This window comes from Panulirus ornatus, chromosome 67, assembly GCF_036320965.1.
Source record: "Panulirus ornatus isolate Po-2019 chromosome 67, ASM3632096v1, whole genome shotgun sequence".
In the NCBI taxonomy this organism is placed as follows: domain Eukaryota; kingdom Metazoa; phylum Arthropoda; class Malacostraca; order Decapoda; family Palinuridae; genus Panulirus; species Panulirus ornatus.
Window position 1 is genome coordinate 2,591,157 of NC_092290.1, and position 24,867 is coordinate 2,616,023.

A 24,867-nucleotide genomic window follows, 5' to 3' on the forward strand; every position below is an offset into this window, starting at 1 on the left:
ACGGACCTGCCTTCAACTCTGACCTACTTTCCAGGTACCGACTGGAAGTCCATGATGATAGCTGAAGCCATGATGATTCCGTATTACCTTTTGGTTCTTGTCACAGGTATTGATCCTGCAGGCTTAGTGTACTTATGTTTTTTTGTTTTTCAGTTCCAGGCTGAGGCTTCTGTAGGGCGTTAAAAGCTCTTGGCGAAGAGGAAAAAATACCCAGTAATGAGGTCGTGCTCGAATTGGGTCGTGGCTGGGAGGTTTACAATTATGAGGTTGTGCTCTAGTGCATCCTGCCTGGAAGCACCTCGGAAGGTAAGAAATGTTACAGTACAATTGCCAGCGTTCCAGCCACACTGTCAGTAGCTACCTGTAGCGCGCGCGCGCATGTGTGTGTGTGTGTGTGTGTGTGTGTGTGTGTGTGTGTGTGTGTGTGTGTGTGTGTGTGTGTTTTACGTTACCAGAGTGGTGGGGGTTGGGGGTATGGTGGCTGGAAGGAGGGAGGACGTTGGTTTAAAGTTTTGGTAAAGTTGGGGTAAGAAGCAACATCCCAGGAACCCACTTCCATAGGACTCCTGCTGCGTCACGGCTGCGCTACAGTCAGTAGCAGGGAAAGGATGGATTCCTTGGGGATGAGATCTTTGACGAGACTGCTACTTTTCCGCTGTCGACGCTGATGCCGCCTCATAGAGCCGGAAACCGTCAACATACATAGAATAACAGAGCTTGAGTTGGCTCTGTCCACTGAGCGTTGAGATCCCTGAGCATTCGTCCAATCAATACCTAAGGTTAAGATAGGCTTTGTCCAATCAGCGTCTCATTGATCTACACGTCGACCAATAAGCAGAGAGATCTGAGCAGGCTTTACCCAGTGAGCTTCAAGATGCTTGTGTTGCCTCTCAATCAGTGGAGGCAATAGGCAGGTACAGAACGGAACCTCATCCAATCAACGTAAAAATACATGAGGAGATGTTCGCTATTCCTAAATAGGACGGCTGTTATGTGGGCTGTTAATTAACATAATTCTGGACGAGCCTGATTCATACAACTCCAACAAGGCAAAGGTCTTCTACCATCGAGGTCATTGAAGCCATATTGTCTAAGAAACGCTAATTAAGTGCTAATGATATCCAACGTTAATTATATCACCCGGGAGCCGTAGTTCGAATCCCGGGGCTTGTGATGGATAAGGGGGAGGTGAGTCGGGCTTTAACTAAGGCAGGAAGTTGGATGGAGGTTTGGGAGGGGTGCTGATGGAGCAAGGAATAGTGAGAGGAAGTGAAGAAGGAGGAGGAATATGAGTGATATAGGGGGGATGTGTTAGACAGGTGATGCAAGGTTGAAAAGACAGTCAGGAGGAGCCTCGTGCACGACTCGTCCATCAGACCAAGTTCATTCTGACCAGAAATCATTACAACTAATACCTCACTCATTCCTTAATTAACAATGATCCTCTAATTAGGGTGAGCTGGGTATATTGTCCCCCTCTCACCTGCACCAGGCTAATTAACCTGCAGTGTATAAGGAATCTGAGCTAATTAAAGAATTTCATCCTGATCACGTGAACCCACTCACATACTCCGTTTTCTGTCTTGTTGTATCAAATGATGTTTGTGATGTGCAGAGTAATGGGGATCTGCGACCCTGTTTGGGAAGGTTCAGGTCAGGTGATGTAGTGTTTGCAGGCTTGTGTGGTGAGTGTCTCTCTCTCTCTCTCTCTCTCTCTCTCTCTCTCTCTCTCTCTCTCTCTCTCTCTCTCTCTCTCTCTCTCTCTCTCTCTCTCTCTCTCGAAGCGTGACGTCAGACCCAGACGTACATACCCGCACGCCTGATATGAATGAATATTTCCATGGAAATAATTTCCTGTGATATTGGAGGTCTTCAGATCCCTCAAGTAGGTTGAAGGCTTCCTCACTTATCTCCACGATTTTGATAAGTCGAGAAGCGAAAAATGTACAGAGAGATTTATATATGAAAGCTAAACTGTAATTGATAATTCATTTATAATTTTCTCGACCAACACAGCTCTGGACTGGGGTATGTATTTACCGTTTTCTTACGAGAGTGAATAACATAGTGAATGCATGAAATATGTGCTTCATCTCCCTGCCTTAATTGAAGTCAAATTGATTTTCATCTCGGGCCACATGGCTATGAACGCCTGATTTCTCGCTTTAACGTCGAAATGAAGCAAAACAACACCCGAGATTTGAGTAAAATCGACTCTATTCCTTGGTTTCAACAGGGTCAGTTTAGTAATGGATGGAGCCCATACGGAGAAAAAGCACATGAAAATTGACCTTATTCATAGAATCCATTTAGACCAGAATGGTACTAGATTATCCTTCTGTGCTCCAATGGACGAAAATTATATGAAAATCGACCCTATGCATGGATTACATTAAAGTCATAATAGCACTGAATTATCATCTTGTGGAGCCCATAAGAGCTAAACCCATGTGAAAGCTGAGTCACAGATATAAGAAATATAGAACTTAAGTTAAGATAACTTAGGGGCGTTTAAAGTACTTACATCGCCCATGGATCCTTGGTAGTGCTGCCCTACGCCTCCGTAGCCCCAGTTTGGTCCTGCTTCTGGCCGGAACCTGGCAAAGATGATAATGATAAGTTATCATTTGTTATCATGTAGAGGTACTGGGTTATTATCTAATAGCATGTAGAGGTACTGGGTTATTATCTAATAGCATGTAGAGGTACTGGGTTATTATCTAATAGCATGTAGAGGTACTGGGTTATTATCTAATAGCATGTAGAGGTACTGGGTTATTATCTAATAGCATGTAGAGGTACTGGGTTATTATCTAATAGCATGTAGAGGTACTGGGCTATTATCTAATAGCATGTAGAGGTACTGGGTTATTATCTAATAGCATGTAGAGGTACTGGGTTATTATCTAATAGCATGTAGAGGTACTGGGTTATTATCTAATAGCATGTAGAGGTACTGGGTTATTATCTAATAGCATGTAGAGGTACTGGGCTATTATCTAATAGCATGTAGAGGTACTGGGTTATTATCTAATAGCATGTAGAGGTACTGGGTTATTATCTAATAGCATGTAGAGGTACTGGGTTATTATCTAATAGCATGTAGAGGTACTGGGTTATTATCTAATAGCATGTAGAGGTACTGGGTTATTATCTAATAGCATGTAGAGGTACTGGGTTATTATCTAATAGCATGTAGAGGTACTGGGTTATTATCTAATAGCATGTAGAGGTACTGGGTTATTATCTAATAGCATGTAGAGGTACTGGGTTATTATCTAATAGCATGTAGAGGTACTGGGTTATTATTTCTTGATATATCGCGGTGCTGGGGTATTACGTCATAGTACGAGGGGGTGCTGGGTTACAGAGAGAATTTGCCTACGTAGTGGAGAGTAGAAGTAGGTGTTGCGTTGCTCACATTTATATACACACAGGCTCGGATGGTGGGAGAGGATGTAGGTTTATCCTGGTGACTTATTTACGCTGGGTAGGAAAGAGGGTGCTGGGTTACTGCCCTCACATACGGTATTTACAGACAGTGGGTGAGGAGGGGACGCGGGGTTACCTTCAATAGTACACACACACACACACACACACACACACACACACACACACACACACATATATATATATATATATATATATATATATATATATATATATATATATATATATATATATATATATATATATATAACACTCAGGGTTTGGGATCCAGGAAGAACCCTTTCTTTTTACTATTAGATAATATGATATCAGGGATAGTAGTAGCAAGCGAGGTGATAGAAACGATAGCACTTATTAGATGATATATGTATGGATTGTTTTATATGTATTTCGAAGATAATTGAAAACGGAAAAAAGAGGGGGGGGGGACTATGGCATTCGTGAACAGTGGAATATTGCTTGATGTGCCGTGGTCTTACTGTTGTCTTGACGCTATCTTGATGTGATGGCTTTTGAGGGGTCGGAGTTGAGAGTAATATCGGCTGCTCATTTCATGATTAAAGTCTCTCTCTCTCTCTCTCTCTCTCTCTCTCTCTCTCTCTCTCTCTCTCTCTCTCTCTCTCTCTCTCTCTCTCTCTCTCTCTCTCTCTCTCTCTCTCTCCCTGGTCGTTATACTGCCCTGGTGTCGTCCCCCACGACCCGTCCACTGCGAGGGATGCACACCGCTCGACCTACATACACGAGACGCATACATCATTGCCAAGCTTCACCCGGGAAAAGTCAGTGACCAGATGATCGGTTAACGCGCTACGCAGATACCTGACACACTGTCAGATGAACCAGCCATTGATTCAGTGAACTGTCCACCAAACCAGTTAACCATCTGCTACATCCAACTCATAACCTAGACGAATCGCCACGTCGCTTGTTAACTATACCCAATTAACTGGGTGAAGGTTTTTGGCATTTTTTGAGCTCGTCTTCGTGACAGAGACAGCGGCCACGTCGTCCCTGGGAGACATGACCAGAGTGCACTGATTGGCGGCAATGATAAGGGCACGCTGAGTGCTGGCCCCTGGAGGAGGGAGGGAGGGGTCCGACCTGCATGCTAACCCACCCGTGGCCTCCTCCTGGATTATGTAGGTGACCAGAGCGACCGCTGTGGCCTTGGCGGCAGCTGATGAAAGATGAGTTCTGGGGAACAAAAGATAGAAACAGCGACTTCCTGAACCCAACAGATGACGTCACGGCGTCATGAACAGCGGAGTCTCCCTCTGTTTGTTTGCCGAGGTCGTGCCCGCTCGCTGCTACACACTCACAGATAACGTACATCCTCTGTGATTATGTTTAGTGTGACCAAACTCCAGACCGTGTGAGCTAGAGCATATGTCTAGATAAACTAGTACGATCAACACCCGTACTGTACGTCTGTTGAAGAGGAGGGAATAAATGGGTTTCATGAAGATTTTCCAACCAATATGACCAACACGATTATAATGGCCATCAATGGCAATGAAAAAAAATATGTGTACGTCAGAAGAACTACGCAAAACCGGCGTAGTTATAGAACGTACCCAAAGATTACGCAAAAGTTACGGGAAGCACACAAGATTGGCAGCTCAGGAAATTCCTCTATTGTAAAAGTTTCGGAGGCAGCACACAAAAAACCACAGAAAGTTAAGGTGAACTCGTGATCATTATACAGAGTTAGTAGCGTTACACTGAACATAAATCTAGTTAGACATCTGATCTGAGAATGATTCATTTTTAAGAATTACACAGAATATATAAATCTAGTTTTGAAGATGGTAGATTTTTCTTCGTGTATTAAAGTATATCCTTACCAGCATTTTAAACGTCTCTCTACCCCAGAATTAACGGTCACCACCCCCACTCCCTCGCCTAATAACGGCAGAGGTCACGCGAGATGGTCACGAACGTCGTGGGGTCAAAGGCTGCCACCACCACCACTGCTGACCTTGACCTTCTGCTCTGATCACAGTAGACGGCTGAAGGGAGGTTGTTATCCCAACCTAACATAGCAGTTTGTGGTCCAGGTGCGCTGTTATTACATTGTTCATGAGTGGGTGATAACCATCGGGTCTGGTGCGTGCTGACACCTGCAATAATGAGCCTTCGGGTGTTTTAGGCCAGTATGTGTGTGTCTGTGTGTGTGTGTGTGTGTGTGTGTGTGTGTGTGTGTGTGTGTGTGTGTGTGTGTGATAGTAAAGAAAAGATGTTGGATTATGACAAAGTTCAAAGGTTTTTCATGATCATAATACGTATTTGTGTCAGTGTCAAGCAAGTCCAGTAGACAGAACATAGGTGAATATTGTGGAATTTCAAAGCTGAATAAAATCAAATTACGTAAAGTAAAACAAAATTTCTTAGTATCGTATTTTCTTAGGTCCTCTAGAACATGTTTCCAGCCACATGTATAATCTCGCAGATGGCTAAAGATATGAATATCTTCGTTATAAACTGGAGGGAAAGGTTGAAGGAGTTGGAGAGTGTTGGAGTGAGGTGGGTGGTGTTCGAGCGTAGGAGGCGGGTGTAGGGGGTAGAGTGAACAAATAAAAGTTTGGAAAATAAGAGTTGAAGTTATAGTGTCATGGAATCAGTTCACTTTCCTCGGCTTTTCGTGGAACTTTTGGCCAACTGTGCGACTTTAAACATTTCTTACATGATATTTATCTAAATATTTAGTATGATAAAAAGAACGAAATGATAGTAGAAATAAAAACTATTATCTTTATATTCTGATGAATATTGTGACATATATTTGCCAATAGAGTATTGGAAACTAACTTCATGAACTATACACACAGAAATGTGCGTCTTCATATTACAAATGATTATAATTTTCTTCTCACACTTTCCTTTCTTCTCAGCCATGGTGTGTGGAAGGGCGAGATGTTTTATCCCTTGCTGTGATGACCCCACTGAGAAGACACCACAAAGTCACTTCGAGAGAGCATAATAAAACAACTTCTGTGATAGAATTGGAAATGAGCATCGGGAAGGTAGGGGAAAAAGACGAGGGTCGCTATGACGCCTCCAGTATGACGTCACGGATATAAACAAACTTTCCACGCTTTCCAAGTAATAGGAATTCGTAAAAACTTCTGGAATTTAAGGAATTTCTCCTCTCTCTCTCTCTCTCTCTCTCTCTCTCTCTCTCTCTCTCTCTCTCTCTCTCTCTCTCTCTCTCTCTCGGATATAATTCAACTCATATTTTCTGAGATATGGCGTCACAAAAGTAGTTTTCACTCTACCCACTTTTCTTATAATTTACTGGTAACGTAACGGAGAGAAAAAGTTCTCGGTTTGTTCAGTTATCGAGAGAGAAAATGATCTATTTGCAAACTTTTCTACTTTCTAAATGTTTGAAGTTATTCATGATGAGCATCAGAGTCGGTGATATTTTTTTCTTAGTGGCTCGTTTGACATGATATTATTTTCCTATTGTTGATGCGTTTTGACTTAGTTTAAGAAAATCACTTGTCTTTTATTAACTTTGTTTTCACATAAGCCGTAGCTTGTTTTTTAAACGACTTATGACTCATCATTCTTAACACAGGTAGGTAAGATGTGACATAGAACTCCACGTGAAACAGCTGACCCACTTTATGATTTTTATCAAGAATCTATGTCATTTTCTTTAACTGTTCACATCATTTTGAACAGTTAGACAAATTTCATTTGCTTCACCACTGAAATATGGACGTTGTGTCATAAAGGATCATCAACTAACCAAATATAAACGCCTTAAATATGCTATAGATTCAGGACTCTACAATCCCCCCACTAATATTTTGTCTTCGTCAGTCACCCTATTTTCTGTTTTGATTTCGAAGTGAGAGCGAACGACTCAATATACATATTCATGTAACATAATGCTACACCATTTTTCTTATTATAATTTGCTCCATAAATGTTTATGATTAATTAGAAATGCAATTACGTAGGCAGATTACACCACATGGTAAGTGTTGTGGATGTTAATTTAGTAATGTATGAATTATACGACACAGCCTTCCATGTAATGGGATTTGACCTTCATTTGTGGAAGAGGAGACTGTGTGTGCAGGCAAGCACGCCATGCAAACAAGCACAAACACACACACACACACACCCTACTGGTGGTCACTTACCAACAGGGATGTGCTTGCATCTGTGACTGTGGCTATGACGTATGTGCTTGCACCTGTGACTGGTGGCGTAACGTTTAAATAGTCTCTGAGGTAATCTTTCATTCACGACGGTACGACCGTTGAGCACCTCGTGCTGAAGAAACGTACCGTCGTGCTCAAGGAGGACTGTACCGTCCTTTCCTAGGAACGCACCGTCGTGCTCAAGGAGAACTGTACCGTCTTTCCTAGGATCGTACCGTCGTGCTCCAGGAGGACCGTACCGTCCTTTCCTAGGATCGTACCGTTGTGCTTAAGGAGGACTGTACCGTTATGCCTTAGGATCGTACCGTCGTGCTCAAGGGCTTAATCACCAAATGCTCTTTGACTCTGCACTGTTGTCCATGTTCTAGTGTTCTTGTGTTTGTGTTTCTTGTTCCCTAAGGGCGAGTCTGGCGTCTCTTATGCATATACCTTCTCTCCCTGGCTTATAGGGTTCCAAGCTGTAAAGGTTTTCAGTCTAATGCTATCCCGGCGTAAGGTCTAGTTTGGGTTTCGCCAAGTGTTAGACTTAAGAACCAGCATCTTCCTTGTAATCTCTTGTTGTTGACTCATCTCCCACTTCCTCACAAAGTTGTTGACTCATCTCCCACTTCCTCACTAAGTTCATGTATATACTCAGCCAGGGTGAGAAGAGCTGCATGTCTGCGTGCATGAATAGACCCAATGTGTCCTCAAACACTTGGCCAGAAACGTGCTTGCATGATTATATATATATATATATATATATATATATATATATATATATATATATATATATATATATATATATATATATATATATATATATATATGAGGATAAGTGATGTTGCGAATGAGTAAAACATTTACCGTCATGCATCCCTAAATGCATTTCGAATGCATGCAAAGATGTACATACAATCATCGGTAACACAAACACTTGAAAGATAAGAGTAATTATGTATGCATCTCTAATTGTGTGTACACAAGAGAATGGCTCAGTATCATGCAAGATAATCGTTTGTCTTAATTATTCACACTCATGTACACCAACATCCATGTACAGACAAACATACATATGCAAATATATGTAGATATATAATGCATATATAGATTACAACATAGACATATTCACAAACACATGTGTATACAGTGCATGTACACAAACAATTTCCTAAGCACATATATGTGCATAGAAATATACACTACATACACAAGACAAATTCATATACACACATGTAAACATATACACGTATTCAACATACATAGAGACACATAAACCTATATAAACATAGGAAGACACATGTTGGCAATTATGTATATACGTTATGTTCACAGGTAATATATACGTCAGACCAACCATTAGAATATATATAAAACTAATTAAGGAAAAGCGTTCTCCAATTTTTTGATGCCTTGGTGTATACACGTCTAACACCGGATAAGTGGGCTGGCACGAAGCCGACCACAACACGGCCTGTGTCGAGGCGGCAGACAACAGGGTGTCGTTCCGTGTCTTTCCTCCTCTTAACCGCTGGTCTATTAGGAGAGCAATTATGATACTTTGTTTAGTGCGAGACTAATGGTCATCTTCTACGCCCTATGACAGGAAGTGTTGCTATACTGTGTTTCGTAGGAGGCTCGTTACGATAGACCTTTCCTAAGAACCTAGTCAAAGCCCCCCAGTCTACCTCTATTGGGTGGCTTTTCCCATTTCCAACAAACCAAATAGGTGAATTGGTTCCCCTCACCTCCCCACCCACTACCCTTCTCTCCCTCCGTCCTATGGCGCAGTTGGTGAGAGACCAACTCTGACCTTGGTAACACTGAATGAATCATCTGGATTCGAACCCCAGTTAGGTACGGATTTGTGTTTCAGAATACATGATAAACCGCATTGAAATTATACTTATGCTTAATTGACAATGCGCTTAGCATCGTTGAAACGATTCATGAGCACAGAAATCGTACGTACATTGTCTGTTTCTTCCAGAAATTTAACTAAATTCCTGATCACGAACATCCAATATTCACCTTGATGTTTTCCATGTATTGAGCGTAATTGATATTTAGATGTAATTACCTTAACACGAATGCATTAACGAACTTTAGGAAAAGAGGATTCACATCTGTATGTAATGGCATGGATTAATTATAGCAGAATATTTCATTAGATTATCTTACACCATATTATATCTAGAGGAATTTGAAATACTACTTAAAGGTATTTATGTTGTTCATATTATTATTGGTAGAATTATCATATCATACAGTATTATAATGTTAATGTTAGTATCTCTTGATTTACTGGTTATATTACTAATTTTTCTAATACTGCTAACTTCATTATCATCATATTTCAGTTATTATTACTATTATTTATATCATTGTTATCATTCGCAGAGACAGAAGATGAAAAAGAAACACGCAGTATTTTGGATCTTTTTTTTTTTATGCCATATGGATGTAAACAGTGGCGTTCAAACGAGTGGTCGCGTTCCTGCCGGAAGGTGGAACTCAGACAATGGACAGCCACCCACTGACTCTTTGAGCGGAGGTAAGAGAGAGAGAGAGAGAGAGAGAGAGAGAGAGAGAGAGAGAGAGAGAGAGAGAGAGAGAGAGAGAGAGAGAGAGAGAGAGAGACTTAAGAAGAGATTTTGCGAGCATCGCTCACTGTAGGAACCCGGTCCCGGGTTGCGTGTTGTCAAGTGTCATGTGTGAGATGGAGTGACTGTATGTTTGGGGACCAAAAGCCAGCCGTCTGCGTGTGGGAGACACAGAAAGAAAAGACGGTGACCTTGGTCCAAGGAAGTGACACTTGACAGCCACTGTAGTGCTGGCAGGAGAGAAATAGAGGACACACAAGTAACTGAAAGGCTTCAAAGACGCTATGAAAGGACAAGTGCTCAGCGTAGCAGCTAGCTCAGGCCCAGGACTCAAGGTTGTGTCTGCTTACGGCTAGACCTTACGATCAGGCAACCTCAGAACTGTGGCTACTCAGGGTTAGCGGAGGCTTATAACCGATCTGTAGGGCCGCTGCTGCCCAGGGCGATTAGTCAGAGCTAGGGACTCAGGGCCATGGCTTCTCGAGGGTAGGGTCTAAGTCCAGGTCAGCTCAGACCCGACCCCTGGAGTATGGTGGCAAAGAGCGGACTTAGTCATCCACTGACGGATACGTAGGGGTTCGTCCCGGCTTTGGGGATGGGGGCTGTTAGGACACATAGAGATGGGGGGGTTGTGGTAGTGGGTGCCTCAAGGTTGAGCATCCTCTTGAGGGGTAGGTGAAGTTTCAGTTTCAGTGACAGACGAGGAAGTGCTCTTAAGGACCAGACATTACTAAAACATGATAAAAAGGGGCTACAAAGGTGGAGCGAGAAGAGGAACAATGATTTAAAAGTTTTGGATAAGGAAAGCGCTAATGTTAAGGACAGGTCAGGTATTAGGAAAGAGTTCCAAAGCTTGGCGGTGTAAGGAAAGAAGCAGACATCACTACAGCCGATCCTTGAGTTATCAAGTACCACACAGGCATCATATGATGCGGCAGCTTGCAGAGCATCACGTGGTCTAACTAATGGCGGGGGCACACAGGCCACCAGCTCTCGGGAGCAGAAATTGGAGTAATATCTGTAGAAGAGGGAAAGAGAACCAACACAGCGACGGCAGGCAATTAGGTCAAGTTTCGAACTCAGACTGAGCTATTTGATGAATCAGATTGTCTTAGGTTCGAATCCATCTTATGAGCATGGGAGCGATTCAATTTACAATGTGTCTGTGCCATAGGCGTACCTCAACAGTTTGAAAAGTTATTTTAGATTTTAGTGCAACTATTACGTCACGACACTGCCAAGGTTGATTACCTCCTTATGCATAAAGGAACGACCCAGGGGGACGATTGTACATCCTTTCAGGGCCAAGGTAAAGTCTCCACCATGTTAAATACGGGTCGTATCGCTGAGTTCGTGGATCGAACCTTCGTGCTCAAGAGGTTAATTATTTTAATCGTGAACATGTTCGGTTTCGCCATTTTTTTTTTTACTCGTTTCTAAGAAACCTCAGAGACCTTTAGAGAGAAAAGTCTATCCATTTGATAAATTTAACATCATATGATATTTTCATGGGAGATTCTCCATCTGGTATTCATCTGTATCTAAATTTCTTAAGGATTAATGAGTTAAGATGAATAAGAAAATTATTTTCATGAAAAATTAATCAGGTCATACTTGTTCTATGATTAGTTGATAGATACTAATAAAAAAAATCATAGATGTGTGCCTTGAAAACGTTTTCCATCACTTCCAAATCCCAGTGTGTTATATGACTGATTGATAACCAAGTTTAAAGACATTCTCATTTAAGAACTATTCATATATTTGTTTTTTTTACCCTTCAAGATATGTTTTTAGTATCAAGTTCACACACACTAATGTGGGCTACGGCAAAAAACGTTTTTGTTTTATTTTAGAAGAGTTACCTATGTAAAATATTAAAGAAGGCTTTATCCTGCGTCACTTTATGTATAAGAATTTGACGTCATTAGAATGTATCCATGTTTCTGAACTTACTTTTATTAGCGAAGCTTGATACCATTTCTTTACGTCTGTCAAAATCATTTCGGTAATGTACGTCCATGAAAATATTTTCACAGATAGACACAACGGTGCATCATTATAACAAACACACGGTAAAAGGAGGTAATATTTGCCCTTCCCTCGCTACACAGCCGACTAAACATACCTTTGTTTCTCGTGGTATATCTAACAAAAAACGAGTAACCCTTTGCTCCTCCTAGAGAGAAAAGAAGGAAAAACATTTTTCAAGACCCAACATAACTTGCATATTGTTGTTTTATTGATGTTAGGTGCAGCTTGCAGTGTCATTTTATATATTGACAGAAAAACAAGGCTATGTAATGGGAAAACGAATGCTAACAACTATCTCAATTAAGCAAGACAGTGAACGCTGTATTTGTTTTGTGTATCCTAGAAAAAAATAAATGATTCGCTGATGGCTCACCAGATGTCGTCAACAATGGAAGTTGTTTACAAACGTGTGTCCTGCTCTTTTTCGATGAATTTATATTTGTTGATGTCCCCAGGAATGCTTATCACACTGAACAAGGCTCTAGGCCTTGCTAAGGTAAGACTAAATTAGTTTGATTACATGTAAGTGTCTTAACAGGGGGAATATTTCCAAACGATAAGATGATAATAAAGCAGTCACAGAACGTGACGGTGGTAGATAGTTGGTAGGGAAAGGTTTTGTCATAAATCGCAGGACTCTGCCTTACATTTTGCCTTGTTCTTTCTTTCCAGGCTGTTGTAGTGATCATGGAAGTCGGGTACGGATGCCAAGTATGTGAAAGAAAGGGAAAAATAGCCCTATTATGATTGGAGCTTTGGCAAGAAACACACCGAGAACTGCCTAGCATTTGGAGAAAACGTAAGTGATTGCTAGTTCTGTAGAGGATTTTGTTGATTTATCGACACCCTATGTATTTTGAGGTTTATAAGATCATTCTATAAGTTCGGCGACTATTGTTCAGCTCAGTTACAAACCAGTTTAAAGGAAGGTTAAATATTCTAAACGTTGCTTCGATGATGTAAACAATGGGGGATTTAATGGCCTTGACGTGTGTTTATTTTGGTTATGCAGTGTAGTGACGATGCGTTACCACCATTCAGTAGATGTATATTGTGTGGTTACATTGTTCGTGCTGACGTCACTAGGCTTATGTGCATGGTAGTATATAATCAATATGTGTAGTGGCTTATTATTGTTTTAAATCATCATTAATCAGATGTCTAGGCACTAGCCTACTGTCCCAGCAGCGTTAGTAATGGCTAATTGTTACGATTAAAGAGATATTAATTTCAGGATCACCCTCATAAAGCCAGCTGCTTTTGTAGTCATTAAAAGAACGGGATTACCATATAAAATCACTAAGCTACATAAGAAATTCGATGACTTAACCGAATTTTAACTCGATTTTGTGAAGTTTAATCGCAGATATGGCGTAACTTTCATTGTAATATTTTTATTGAAGAGAATTGTAAATGAGGAAGTGTCGCTTTGAGTTAATTATTGACTGAGTGATTCAGTCTGCTAGGTTATGCGAGCATGACAGTATACAAAGGTAAGTAAAGTTGTATATGATGTAAAGTTGTATATGATGGTAGAGAGGATGCCAGAGATGGTATATCATAAGAATGGAACTTATAAACCCACCGTAAAACTCCCTTGCCATAATGCACATTTGTATATTTGTTCGTGTACACTGAGTATTTATTTGGCATTGGAAAGGATATCATTTTTACCTTCATACACCTCGGCTAACCTAACCTAACCTAACCTAACCTAACCTAACCTAACCTAACCTACCACAAACTTAATCATCTAACCTAACCTCTTCTAGCCATATTGCCACCCGTTTCCCCCATGTAAGGTTACGGGAACGTCCTTTTACACCTCAGGAATCTTACCATTGGCTTTAACATTTGTCAGTGATTTAGGATTTATCTATATCATATATATATATATATATATATATATATATATATATATATATATATATATATATATATATATATATATATATCACGGGATGTGCTTGCACTGAATATAGACCTGTTTCCAGAGATGCTCCAATATAGCCACCACTTGTCTCTGCCATCAGCAACATAGTGTAAGCCATATTGACATACTGACACTGGAGATGCCGACTCGTGTTTACTCGCGTTGAATTGTGATGTACTTCAGTTGCTCTATATTATTGACCAGGTTTATTGTTGTGTATAGTAATTTTATAGTTGCAATATATGTTTACCTTTCTGGTCGTGCTTGTGGCAAGCAGGATTTTGATTAATTTAAAGGGTACTGTATAGGGGTTATTTGTGAGAATTTTGTTTTTAAGCATGGAGGGTTGGGTAGGTGTATGTTTGTGATATTGAGTCTTATAGGGAATTATGTGTAAGTTCATTTCTGTATTTAACTCGAAGATTTCATCTGGACATATCAATATGTATATTTACGATCACTTCATTATAACTTCAGAAACATAGTTGAATATACAAGCTACTTCAGCTCCGGTATATTCAGTTCCTTTTACACCTAGAGTAACAGTATCCCATAGCACAGCTACTGTAATGCCCCATATGCTACGACTAAGATATATCTGAATATACGTGGAATTATAACTTCGTATACCTTGGCCCTTTTTCCACGGTCGTGTTAGGCAAAGCAGAACATATTTCAGAACGTATTTCATGGATGGAAGCCTCAGGGCAAAAGTAGGATATACTCACCAGCATAACAGTATACCTCACGTTCCCTGAGTATTTCTCATGGTCGCAATAATCCCGCTACTGGCCCTGACAACACCTCCATTCCCCAGCTCCCTCACCTCCGACAGTAGATCTCCATTAAGCAAAGAGACAAGATACACATATCCCCTCGGCTCCCAGCGACCAAGCAACTATTTTACACTAGGAATTTCCCGAGGACATGAGTGGGGACTCTCTCTCTCTCTCTCTCTCTCTCTCTCTCTCTCTCTCTCTCTCTCTCTCTCTCTCTCTCTCTCTCTCTCTCTCGTTGGGTGTTAATGCTTCATATCCTTTGTCGATTGATAGTGTTTGTGCGTGATGGGAGAGGGTGGGAAAGGAGAGAGGAATCTCATCTGTGCCTTGATCATCATCATCATCATCGTGCCAGTCATCCATGGAAGGGAGGGAATGAGAGCGCGTTAAGGGTGGAAGGTTAGCTGTGGGTGGGTGCAGTACTGGGTGGAATGTGTGTGTGAGATGTTACATCGTTGTGGAATTCACGGATCACTGTGGACACACGCACACACACACACACACACACACACACACACACACACACACACACACACACACACACACCACAACGTATCTCACTCAAGAGATAGGTAACAAATCTCTGTCTCGCTCATGTCTCGCAGAAGGCCCCTCGTCTTTGACCCCATCCCTTCCTGATACACACACTCCATTATATTCTCCATTATCTCTGATGGGAAGGGGAAGAGGGGCAGACTACCATTATATTCAGCATGGGTAATGGAACAGCCAGCGAGTCGTAATTGGTTATGTAGATGGGCGAGAATATAAATGGGTTAAACAAACTCGCTGATGCTGAAACATTTAATTGAATCACTTGTTTATTGAATCGTGTTTTGTATTTAGTGTAGCAGCAATTTTTGTATATACTGAAGGGTTAGGTTGGAGGGAGAGAAAGAATTAGAAACCTAAGTTAAGGAGGGAGGTCCATTGGGGGCTAAAGGTAACTTGATGTTCCGCCAGGTGGACGTGGCTGGCTTCCTAAGCGCTGTAGAAGGAATGAGTCTGGTGTTATCCAGGGTCTCTCGAAAGGCTGTGCTATTTTCCAATCGCAGAGAAATGTAGGCTCTTTGTGGAGTGGGAATTTCTCTTGACGAGACTATTCAAATCGATACAGACTCGTCAAACGAGACCTTTTTTTTTTCCACACGCTGTGTAACCTCGAGCAGGTGGAGTTCGGTAACACTCCAGGTGCGAGAGCCAAGTTTCAGTACGTGAAGAGCTCTTGTGGGACATTCGGTCGTCCTCATGAGTGGAAACTGTGAGTAAAGGAGAGCTCTCACAAGCTCTTCAGTAGCCAACTCACAAATGACTTTTCGTCTATGACAGTCACTCCCATTCATTCAGTACACATCTCGTACATTCCCTCTGACAACACCCATACATTTTCCTCTCACAATATCCCTACATTCCCTTTACAACCCCCTCGCATTTTCTCCTCTTCGACTCGCATTCATTCCGTCACAGCAGAAAGTGATGGCCAGGTTTTGTCGTTTTCTTTACTCTTGATGCCAAACTAAGCCATTCAACCAGAGACTCCCTCGGCCAATAGGTTGTTGTTCACATATAAGCGATACTTACAGACGGTTTTACCGACTCGTTCATATCATATGATAACAACTGTTTCGATTTTCTCTCTCGGTTGTTAAAGAGGCGCTGGCATTGATGTAGCGTTGATACCCTCTGCTCAACCCAGCTGGCTGATGCAGTGTGCTGACCTCAGGGTAATTCAGCCCATTCTGTTGATTCTCCCTGGTGTAACGAGTCTTGTACTTGTTCATCATGTCTTGGCGGTCATGTGTATATCGAGGGAGGAGTAGTTATCGGGTTTAGCGAGCGTGAAGATGTTCCCTGTATTACTTTATGGCTTAATGAGAGTGGTCGTTAATTATGTCATTTGATGTAATAATCGTTTATCATCCAGCCGCCGTTTATCATCGCACACAACAATGTGAACGAAGTGTCGTTAATCACCCACGACAGTTAATCAAGGGTATAATCATTCCTGATGATGTGATCGTCAGAACGAATACATTGTAATCATATATCTGCATCAGTGAAACACGCGATAGCGATAAATATAACGATTCATGACGCGATCAACGTTATACTGAAGATAGATTGATCACTTTTTTCACGTCTTCATTCGTTCGTTGTGTTCATGTCGTTTCATCTATGTTCTGCTTTCCTGGTACTTGATTTATCACGAATGTTATCTGCTCTTTTAAGAACAACCTAACCTAACCTACTTGTCTGTCTGCTTGCCTGCTTGCCTAGCAGCCAAATTACCTGCTGAACTGCCTAGCTACCCATTCACGTATCCACCCACTTGCCAACTGACCAGTCTTTCTTTCAACATTCTGCGTACCTACATACATGCTTATGTATGTACTGAGTTGTCTGCAAACTTGCTGCTACCTATTTAACTTGAACCTTGTCAGTTTACCCGTTCGCATGCCTCCCTACATCACCCATTTCTCTCTCATCCTAACTCCAAACCGATTCCGCTGGGGGCACTTTTATCCTGACTGTGTGATATGCCATGGGATTAAATTACCACCCGAGAGAATTTAATAATCTCTCATCAAAAATCTGTCCATTAGATGAAATTGGCATCGACATTTTTACCAGATATATTCAGTGTAATTAATTTTACATATCGGATTTCATTGTGTGTATATATATATATATATATATATATATATATATATATATATATATATATATATATATATATAACAGAAATGTATGCTTTCAATTGTTTTCAAAATATTTTCGTTATAATCTTGTTGCCTGACTGAGCGATATGATCATAGTGATTTGTCCGTGTCTCTATGAAGTAACCGACCAGTTTCAGGGTTTACCTCAAGCTGTTGCAGACCCGTGAATGAGACAAGAGTGCTGTGTTGTCCTAAGACTTCTGGGGTCACGAGGTGAATAGAGGAAAACGAGGGAGGGACTAGGTGCTAAGGAAAGGTGGAGGTAAATAAAAGGGTTTTAAGAGAGGGGCTTTTAAGGGATAGAGATGCGCGTGTTGTCATTGTATGTAATTACACATTTACCATACGAGGAGGAGGGTGTTTTACCCTCTTTGCGTGTCCCCAACCTCATTTTAAAGTCCTCTGCTCAGTGTGTGTGTGTATACGGGTGTGTGCTGCACAAACAGGCATGCCAAATAGTAATCACGCACGTCATATGAACTCGGAAAACATGTCTGATTATAGAGGAAGGGCAAGATGCAGGAGACAATGCCAGCTCTGGCCAGGGTGGACGTGCAAAAGTGGCGAGGGAACACTGGGGTCTGAAATTGCCTGTTGTGGATACCTGAGGAAAATGGTATTTCTTCGTTTGTTTGCGTATTGTTACCGTGTGTGTGTGTGTGTGTGTGTGTGTGTGTGTGCGGGGGGATGAGGAGTCTATTGGTAGGTTTGTGGTGTTTGGCCTTACTCACAAGTACTTAGATTTTTGCGAGAAGGTAAAGAGGTAACGCGTGGCGCACACCGCGGGAAAATGATAAGGGTAACGAAGGATGGGTTCGTGTGGGTCATGTTGTGCCGAGTGTTATTTGTGAGATGGAGGGACTGAATGCTTGTTGGAGGGGGAGGGTGGGTGTGTGGTGTGAAGGCCAGCAGCCTACGTGTGGGTGGGGGTAGAATGAAGAGAGCTGCGTGGGTTGAAGTAGTAACACTTGACAGCCCCTGAGGTGCTGGCTCGCTTGCTCCCCATCCCTCGCGTTAACCTTCCCTCATACATACCCAGCCAGGCAGGTAGTGAGGGTAATATGCCTCCCTGGTTGGTGGCTGCCTACCTACCTACCTACTGCTGCTATCTACCACGAGAGAGAAAGGAGTGGCCCACTGAAATATAGAAATTCTCTCTCTCTCTCTCTCTCTCTCTCTCTCTCTCTCTCTCTCTCTCTCTCTCTCTCTCTCTCTCTCTCTCTCTCTCTCTCTCAGCTCATTAATCAAGACAGTTATCACCTCCCGAACTGTTATTGCCCTGCTGTTACCCCAGCGCCGCCGTCACCAACAACCTGATTAATCCACCTGTACCATGTATAGACCAGACCAGAGGTTGGCCGGCACCAACTCCCTCCTCCCCTGCCTTCACTTGAACTCACCAGCGTCTACTTGAACCCATGACCAAGACGTTTGGGATTCAGTTGACTCGGATCGAACCCACCAGTTTCTTTTGCTCGAACAAAGAAAAAAAAAAAAAGAATACACTTTATTTTGGGGTTTGAGTCGACTTCTGTCCTTCTCCGCCGAGTTGGTTCATTTCGTTGTGCAACGCAAGTACAGCTCAGTACAGATAGAAGAGCTAACAAACACCGCAGGACATCTATAATATTGGGATACAGATAGAACACACCCGTAACACACACACACACACACACACACACACACACACACAACACATTGCAACACAGAAACAACACGACGCACTACGTATTCAGCCCAGTGCAGCGTAGGTAAAACGATAGACACATGTGACGTACCGCCACATTTTTCCACATTCCGTGTAATCAAATTCATTTTGGAGAGGCAGCGTTACGTGCCGGGTGCTGTAGTGTGTGTGTGTGTGTGTGTGTGTGTGTGTGTGTGTGTGTGTGTGTGTAAGCACTGGCTATTACAGCTTGTAATTCCGATCATGAACCAGCCACAGTTTTTGTGTCCTCACTCATCAGATGTAAGGGAAATGCGCTGTGAGCATTCTGGTAGAAGGAGGAGAAGGAGGAGGAGGAGGAGGAGGTTGTGTTTCCTCTCCTCACAGTGATGTTTGTGAGGTCACACCGGAGCTGATCACACACACACACACCCACCCACCCCTGCTGCTGCTGCCCATCTTTGAGGGCACGAACGGTGCAAAACCTCCCCTCCAATCACCCGTCAATCGTCGTCAGTTCTGACCTGTGATGGTGGACGGTCGAGGGGAGCCGGGGGACGTGTGTGTGTGTCGAGAGCCAGTGGTGGTAAATGTATATATATTTTTTCGGTCATATCGAAACGCGAAAAAAAAAAAAAAAACGAGGACACACACATATTTGCAATATATTTCACTGATTTCCGTAACGGGATACACGAGGGTCCATATTGCATTTATTTCGTTAATTTTCCAATTGCGAGAAGCGGGGGGCCCACGTTCCATTTTTTTTTCCGCTAAATTTCCATCCCATAAACCAGATTACGACCAGGGGCTTCGTGTGGTTTCGCTGCGCGTCCCCAGAGGGGGCAGGAGTGTGCTGTACTCCCGGATGACGAAGCAGCGATCACATCTTTCTCTCGGCCTGGCTTGGAATGAACATTAACAGCGTTGAAGTAGGTCTGGCGGGTGTATTATGAATACCCAAATAACGAACTTAACCCGAAGGTGTTTGTTTACTTGATTATTGGACGAAGGCTCACAAGATGACGCTAACAGCACTAGTGTTAGGCATTACGTTTCTGTGATTAACCACCTACTAGGTGGAAAGTACATGACTGGGATATATGTGTGTGTGTGTGTGTGTGTGTGTGTGTGTGTGTTTAGAAGCACTTGTACTCTTTGGTTATTCAACGACACGAGCATCTACCGATAACTTTGGCATCAGAGTAAGTCGAAATCCGATTGGTACGATGCTGACATCGTAAGTCCATCGGTGAGGTGAGGGAGGGATGGGCAGCAACAGATGGGTGGGTGTCGCTAGTGTTGTACTGTGGTGCAGGCCAGGAGGTGTGTGTGTAGCCCCCCAGACCCACACCACATTCGAACTAACGTCTCAGTGTCCCGAATCATCCCGGCCCAGGGTTCACAAATGTTTGTTTTGATCAAACCCATATTTCACCGTTACAATCGGAGAACTACGATTCTGGCCCCTGATGTATTAGATGATTATTTACAATGAAAAACCGAATGGCGTTCGTGATCGTGACGCATTCACGGGCCGCCCAGGGTCGAGCGCATTGGTTCGAATCCTGGTAGCGGCTGTCGGTCCTCAGTCAACCCTGCTCTTCATCCGCCCTTAAGGGAGTTGGTCGATGGAATGAGTACTTGGCTCAGGCTAGGGTATATATATATAGTTAATGGGGTGGCCCTGATTAGGACCTCAGCTGGCTGTGTTGTCTCAGCCAACATTAAACGAAAAAAAGAAAGTGTTTCACGGCTGCTCGTACGTCCGTGGGCGCTGAGTGAGGAGGTCCTGCCTTTGTAGGCTTGACTGCACTTTAGGATCAAAGCTTTTTATGACCGTATTCAGATCCACAATAAACAAAAGAGGAGTAATGGACATCCCTTGTCAGGATCCAGGGGACGAATTCAGCTTGGTTCCCTGGGTAAGGTGAAAGTCTATGGTCGGCCGTAAGACCAGGTATCAAAGAAAATGGGGCGTTTTCAGTCAGATTTTTTTTTTTGATATGAACCTTTTTACTTGAGGGAACTTAATCATATTTTGTTTTTCTTTTTAGCGCATTAAGCAAGAGTGTTCTTATTTACGGTTTATGTTCTTGTTTTTATAAAGCCTTTTTTGCTTTATTAACATATGATAGTTCTAACGTCTTGTTCACATATCATGCTATCCAGCGGAAATACTCACATTGTACAGATACGAGTAAATGACAGTGAAACTGTGTAGAGAACCGATAGATTCAGAGTTTTGGAACGAGTTGTTTCGCGAATTTCGAAGCATGAACTGATCCGTGAATACAATAAGTGAATAAATACGTGAATTTGTGTATGGATCGTGACCGTTAATGTTGATGGATATGTTGCAATGAAAACCTCTGGTGTGGGTCCCGCTGTCCGAGATATTTTCAGCCAGAACTCCATATGAATCTGATCAGGGTCCGGAAACCAGTGGTCTGCCTCAGACAAAGGGCGAAATATAATTCATGATTTACCATTGTAAATCGTGTTAAAAACAAACAAAAAAAGGATCGCTCTGTGTGCCATGAGATTTTTCATAGTAGAAGAATGCTTCTTTTCATTTCGGATTGATCTTTTTTTCAACAATGTGTACTTTATTGGTTTGTGTGACTTATGTGATCATTGCATTAGGGTTCAGTGTATAAAGTTCATTTACTTTACTTTGATAGTACTCAAAATTGGACTGAAAAATGAGGTAGGGATATAAGGCCTCTTGCTTGACCTGCTTATCATAGATAATTATGTGTTTTTTTCTTGTTTTTTTTGTTGACTGTATGACTTTTTATGGCATGTTTAATTTTCAGTATTAATGAAGCTTCTTGAACAATGATTGCGTGTTGATTATTTGTTCTGATCATAAAAATGAATCCTTTTCATGTCATACACATATTTTTTCTGGGGATATTATATCTGTTGCCTATTGTTTAGAGTTTTGCCACACACACACACACACACACACACACACACACACACACACACACGCTCACAACGTAACAAATGGTACCAGGGAGAGGGGAAATAACGCCTGCAGGGGTCTGATATGCGCCTTAATGACACTGATAAGAAATTCAGGATATGAAATTATGTTGGGCTTTGATCTGGGAAGCTTAATTACCGAGAAATTAAAATAGGTCAGATACAGTAATTAATTTATTATTCAAAATGCCCCAGGCCGTACTACCAAATTTTGTGGGCTTAATTAGATTCCTAATTGACAATTAATGTTTAGGATTAAGAACTTGGGGTATATTAGATGGTTAGTGGTGGTGATGGTGGTGGTGAAGGCTGACCCAGTGTTGAGGGAGGGCAGAGCCGAACCTCCAACACGATCCATCATTTTGCCACTACTTCCACCACCACGCTCCACCACCACGCTCCTCCACCGAGGCTTCCACCTAGACTCTTTAACTTGATCAATGAGCGGCCGCTCCTCCCACACAACTACAGTATTGTCCTTAGTAAGGCCACCCACACGTCTGGGGCTTAACTACCCCCCCCCCCCCTTCACACTGGTCAGACTCCCAGTTTTGGTAACGAAGGAGTGTGGTAGCCTGGCTATTGGGGCGAGCAAATATCTTGTTAGCCCGGTAACGTATTGGGCACCTCTCTCTCTCTCTCTCTCTCTCTCTCTCTCTCTCTCTCTCTCTCTCTCTCTCTCTCTCTCTCTCTCTCTCTCTCTCTCTCTCAGATTCCCCGTGCTGGAAGTCAGGTCAGGTCGCTGTGCGTTGTTTGACCTCGTTCCGTGATTGACCCTTGATAAACTGGTCCATTGAAACTGCTCTCATATTGTGCCAACGGTGTACAAAGGAATCTCAAACAGCAGCAGGGCCACTGGGTCCTCTTGTGGCTCTTTGTGAGAGCGGATGATACGAGAAACTCACACATTAGTGTGGTACAAGTTAGAAGGTTTACCAGGCATAACCTGTAAACTGTTAGTGAGAGCAAAGAGGCACAAATGACATCAAGTCGTGGACTTGTAGCGAAATATCTATTAAGTCTATTGTTAAACATGTCTTTAGTACTGTTTTCAGCCACTCTAGTTGACAAATCGTTGCATATATTAACAATCCTGCTGAAGAAAAAGTACTCAGTCGTGGTAAAACGTATGGTGGCGAGTTCGTATCCATTACTACGTGTGAAATCATACGAATCAAGTCTTAATTAATTTCATAAATCAATAATACCAGAGCCTTTGACAGTTCTGAATCCTCTTTTCGACCACCTCTTAACCTTCTTCTCCTTTCTTAAGCTAAATAGATACTGGTAAACAGGGGTTATCTTGCTTCCGCTTACCTGCTGAATATGTAGCCCCAGCCTGCTGCTGGGGACCAGCAGGCTGCAAGCAGGACGATAGCTCCCAGCATCACCGAACGCATCCTGCTGTCTGCTGGATGAAAAAGAGAGAGGAAAAAAATGTTAGTTTATATGTGACGACTGATGTTGATGGTAATGGTGTGGTTAGGTGGTTGGGTAGTTTGGTAGGTAAAGGGCTTGTTGGGTTGTTTGTATCGAGGATGGTTTTTTGGTATTTAGTAAATGATTGTTTGGTTTTGTGGTTGGGAGCGTGGCCAGGTGGGTGTACACACACACACACACACATACGAACAGACAGCCAATCGTCACTTTTGAGTAGAAATAGATTCTTAAATAAAGCTTTTGTAGGACACTTATCCTTGTTGCTCAGGATCCTCACACAGAATGTACACATTAACTTACTCATCATTCGCTATCAGCATTCTGAACTGTTTCCTTGATCTGTAACTTCAGTAGCGGGTCTATGACGGCGCTTGTATATCCCTGAAACATTCCAGTAGTGTTACTGAAATATCAAAAGTTTCAGTCATCTTGCAGCGAGGCCTGGAGGAGGTCAGTACTAGTGTTGAGTATTGATTTTTATCTTTCCTTTGGTACTGCTTTTTTGAGGGAGAGAGCGCGAGTGTTGTTGCACATGTTTCGAAGCGGATTGCTTTCTGCTTCGACACCGAGTCATGGCTGCCTCTGTACCGTGTCGGTAGTATTGACGCTGGTTCGTTACTGATTCATCACTGCGTTGAAGCCGTTCCAATACTGATTCAGTGCCGTTCCTCTGATCCTTTACAGCCTATTTCGTTTTATATTTTGTGGAAATCTTTTCACTGTTCATCCATTCATTTTCCATCTCTGTTTTATTTCTATTCCATTATTTTCGAAGCTTTTTTTTCACTTATGATAAGATGTTTCGACGTCTGTGTTTCATGTCTGGTTCATTACTGTTTCACTTGTGCGGTACCGCTTCACCAGGACCATAGCATCGTCCCGTGAATGATTCACTGAAATTCAGGTAATTTCCATAACTCTTCGTTAATGTTGATTGCATTTCTGGTCCCCTACAATTGCTTCATTATTGCTCTGCTGATTCCAGTATTACTTTGATGTTGCTTTGATGACGTCACCACAGTGTAATATTGGTCACTGTCATAGACAAACGTTATTACAAATTTAAACAATAATAAGGAATGATGTAGAAACCATTC

General features: G+C 42.2%; 1 protein-coding gene and 1 long non-coding RNA gene across 4 annotated transcripts in view; one reads left to right on the forward strand and one right to left on the reverse strand.

The window, feature by feature from the left end:
- The window catches only part of LOC139747199 (uncharacterized), a 41,689-nt gene extending 34,904 nt beyond the window's left edge, over positions 1-6,785 (forward strand). The window contains exons 3-4 of the long non-coding RNA XR_011712335.1: positions 154-306; positions 6,342-6,785. This is a non-coding gene — a long non-coding RNA (uncharacterized lncRNA). The remainder of the gene's footprint in view (positions 1-153; positions 307-6,341) is intronic.
- spab (space blanket) overlaps positions 1-24,867 on the reverse strand; it is a 76,727-nt gene that overhangs the window by 40,964 nt on the left and 10,896 nt on the right. For 2 of the 3 annotated variants that reach the window (XM_071659206.1, XM_071659209.1), the window contains exons 2-3: positions 23,648-23,741; positions 2,525-2,597 (exon numbers count right to left, since the gene is read on the reverse strand). In XM_071659206.1, the coding sequence (XP_071515307.1) occupies positions 2,525-2,597; positions 23,648-23,730 (156 nt within the window). In that variant the 5' untranslated portion in view covers positions 23,731-23,741. The remainder of the gene's footprint in view (positions 1-2,524; positions 2,598-23,647; positions 23,742-24,867) is intronic. The other variant, XM_071659207.1, reaches the window with a different exon arrangement.